The sequence below is a fragment of the Cicer arietinum genome, chromosome 5, assembly GCF_000331145.2.
Source record: "Cicer arietinum cultivar CDC Frontier isolate Library 1 chromosome 5, Cicar.CDCFrontier_v2.0, whole genome shotgun sequence".
Taxonomy (NCBI): domain Eukaryota; kingdom Viridiplantae; phylum Streptophyta; class Magnoliopsida; order Fabales; family Fabaceae; genus Cicer; species Cicer arietinum.
Window position 1 is genome coordinate 17,061,270 of NC_021164.2, and position 3,763 is coordinate 17,065,032.

Genomic DNA, 3,763 nt, shown 5'->3' on the forward strand with positions numbered 1-3,763 from the left:
AAAAATCATATTTATAATCTACTATTTCATTTGAATATATGGTAACAATGATCATTCAAGAAAATATAATAACACAATCTTTTTAAAGAATATATATCTCTCAAACACATGCAATCCAAATAATTCATATTTCAACAACTATATTTGAAAAATCATATTTATGATCTACTATTTCATTTGAATATATGGTAACAATGATCATTCAAGAAAATATAATAACGCAGTCTTGTTAAGTTATATATATCTCTCAAACACATACAATCCAAATAATTCATATTTTAAAAATTATATTCGTAAAATCATATTTATAATATAATATTTGATTTGAATATATAATAACAACAATCTTTCAAGAAAGTATAATAAAATAATCTTTTTAAAGAATATATATTCAAACAATCATCAAAATGATAATTTAACAACAATAATAAATAAATCAATTTATAATCTATTATTACAATTCATAAAATCTCAATTTTAATAGAGTTAGGTTCTCGACAAAAATATATTTTTAGAAGAAAATACCAATCAAAATACTTAACTCTTTTTCCATTCTAAATTTCCAAAATAAATGTACCATGAAAGTTTAAAGGGTGTGATTACTCACCTCTTGAAGCGTTATCCGATAAAAATTCCTTCTTTGTCACTCACTATTAACCGTTATCGCATCCGCAAAATATTTTAGCTACTCTCCAATTTGATATAATTCTATCTTTTGGGAATTTAATTATGTATTATTTTTATTTTTCTTAGTGGCTACTTATAGTTAATTACTTACATGATATCCTAAGTTACAAACCTAATACGTTACAACAACGTAACCTATACTTTCTAGCACTTAATTGGGATTGATTGTTATAATCCAAGTGGTGCAGCAATTTAGCCTATATTTTCTACCACTTAATTGGGATTGATTGTTATAATCCAAGCGGTGCAGCAATTTAGCCTATATTTTCTACCACTTAATTGGAATTGGTTGTTATATTCCAAGCAACCTCACCAGCCATTCCTAACTTAAATTATATTTGTTTTATCTAACAATTAAACATAAAAATTGTATAGTTCAATCATTTGTTAAATAAAACAAACAATAAGTAGATAGATAAATAAATAAATAGAAACAAAGCTAAGATTATCGTATTATCTTATTATTTAATTTGGTTGAATTAGCATAATCCCAAAGATAATTATGTAATTAATTCTAAACCTTGAAATTAGGACGTTACACGTCTCACCTACTATCTCCAATTGTGAACCAGGGATGGTTTGGACATGTCGATATTGACGGAATACCATATCTGGTAAGTGAGCGTACATCTTGGGACCCCAACGTATCCACCCTATGAATAATCAAACAGTCTCAAATGGTCGCTTCAGTCTATGCTCTATGTAGGGTGTCCAACATATGTCATCAACATCAATCTCGTCGAATGCTTTCCAAAATGGAAGAACCAAACCCTCATCCCATTTTGGCTTCCATCTAAGTGCTTTAGGATAGTGCTCAACATAAGTCTGAGAGAGTCTACAACAATTTGCACATAATGCTGGAAAATGCTCATACACCCACGCCTGCACATATATAATAAGATATCCATAAATCAGTAAAGCAACCCAGAAAAACAACAAACAAACCAAGTTAGAAAATCTCCAAATCAATCCAGGAAATCAAGAAAAAAATCAGACCATAAATAAGTAAAGCAGCCCAAGAAATCAAGAAAAAACTATATCGGGAAAGCAAGCCGCAAATACCTGTAATAGTGCCAGATACCCTGATACCATTCTAGTATGATGCATGCTTGTTTCTCGAAGATTGTCGTATAGGTAAGCAAGCGCAGCAGCACCCCATGCATATCCCTGACATGAGTTGAGGTCTCTGAAGCATTCAAGGTAGGCAACACTCACTGCGAAGACACTCTTGTTGCTGAACAAGGTGCAACCAACCAAAAATAAAAGAAATGCCCTCGCAGCCATCTGCCAATGCTGATCCGCACATCACTGATGGTATACGTCAAGCAACCAACTATATCGAATAGTGGTTTTCCGCGTCAAGTTAAACTCAGTATGCAGCAACTTGACTAACCCTAAGAAGCTCAACCAATAATTCTGCAACGTCATCCTTGTTAAATATATTAACGATGAAGAATGCATTGGTGATGGGTATATGCAGCAGCGAGGAGACATCGTCAATAGTAATGGTCATCTACCCAATTGGAAGATGAAAGCTATTGGTGTCGTGATGCCACCTCTCGCCAAAGGCAGAAATGATACCGTTGTTGATCATCTCGTAGCTGCATTTTAGCAACGTATATAACCTGGAGCTTTTAACAAGTTCCTCAACCTTTTCATTTACAATAACATCTTATTTTAATTTTTTTACCGTTGCTAAAAACCCTTAACTCTCCGCTATCCTGAAATAAATTAATCGAACAAATATAAGTTAAAACACATTAAGCAACTATTAAAAATTTAATTTGATTCAGAAATTTACCACGTTGTCCCATAGTCGTGTCGCAACATGATCCCCATATGTCCTTAGGACATACCTGTCAACCGGACCACCAGGATATCTGTCATCTGCTTCCTCCTGTTAGGTCTCTTCTGCTTGGACCTCTTCTAGTTGGGCCTTTTCCGGTTGGGCCTCTTCTGGTTGTGCCTTTTCTGCTTGTTGCTTCCGTAATCTTCGTTGTTCACGCTGACTGCAGTGAGTCCGTGCAGAAGCGGTTGGTCTAACACGACTAACATCATCATTCAAAGTCTCCCCGTCGAGTATAACACGACCTGCTCTATCAGTAAACATTGTGCGCACCATTTCTACATAACCAAATCATAACCATAATCAAAACAACATAACAATATAACCATTTATGCAACTCCAGAAACCTAACCTACATGAACTCTATAAAGCCTATGTGAACTCCCTAAACTAACCCCTGCGTGATCCGAGTTCACGGACGTGAACTCCCTAACCCTACATGATCTGAGTTCACGGACGTGAACTCCCTAAACCTACGTCATTTAAGTTCACGAACGTCAACTACCTAATCCTACGTGATCTGAGTTCACGAACGTGAACTCCCTAACCGTACGTGATCTGAGTTCACAGACGTGAACTCCAAAACTAAACCATACGTCAATTGAGTTCACATACGTGAACTCAATGTCTTAAAACCCAGAAAACACGAACATCGACGCCAAGAATAAACATTCAAAAGAAACCATTGATAAACATTCAAAAACAGAAAACACGAACACCATTGATAAACACGAACACCATTGTCAAGGATTTGCTTACTTGATTGAAGATGATTGAAGTGATGAAGGTGTTGAAGATGGTGTAGGTGTTGAAGATGATGAAGGTGTTGAAAATGATTGAAGAATGTTGAAAATGATTGAAGAATATTGAAGAAGGTAAAGATGATTGAATGTTAGGTTAATGAAGATGAAGATGCTGAAGATAGAAATGATGGGGTTAATTGAATAAAGAGGGAATGGTATTTTGGATTTAAAAAAAAAAATTAAGGGGTGTGGGAAGCAAAATTGTAGAAATAACTCTAATTTTACTATCAGAATCACTAGACAGCAAAATATCTTTAAGAATCTTTTTATCATCGTCTCTTCCATAAATACAAGATTCATCAGCCACTACAAAGTTTGTAAGATTTGGAAAGGGAACAATACTAGAAATACTTAATCTTTCAATTCAGTTTTGCTTGTTAGAATAAATTCGATGAAAAAGACAAAGTAAGAGTTAGGATCGGAAGGG

The 3,763-nt window shown here is 34.3% G+C and overlaps 1 protein-coding gene across 1 annotated transcript; it reads right to left on the bottom strand.

Annotated features, from left to right (window-relative positions):
• Positions 1–1,350: 1,350 nt before the first annotated feature.
• LOC101505657 (protein MAINTENANCE OF MERISTEMS-like) lies at positions 1,351–1,971 on the bottom strand. The gene is made up of 2 exons (XM_012711860.1): positions 1,750–1,971; positions 1,351–1,569 (listed from the first exon to the last, which is right to left on the bottom strand). Exons 1-2 carry the CDS (start codon positions 1,969–1,971, stop codon positions 1,351–1,353), a joined length of 441 nt encoding a protein of 146 aa, XP_012567314.1.
• Positions 1,972–3,763: the final 1,792 nt, after the last annotated feature.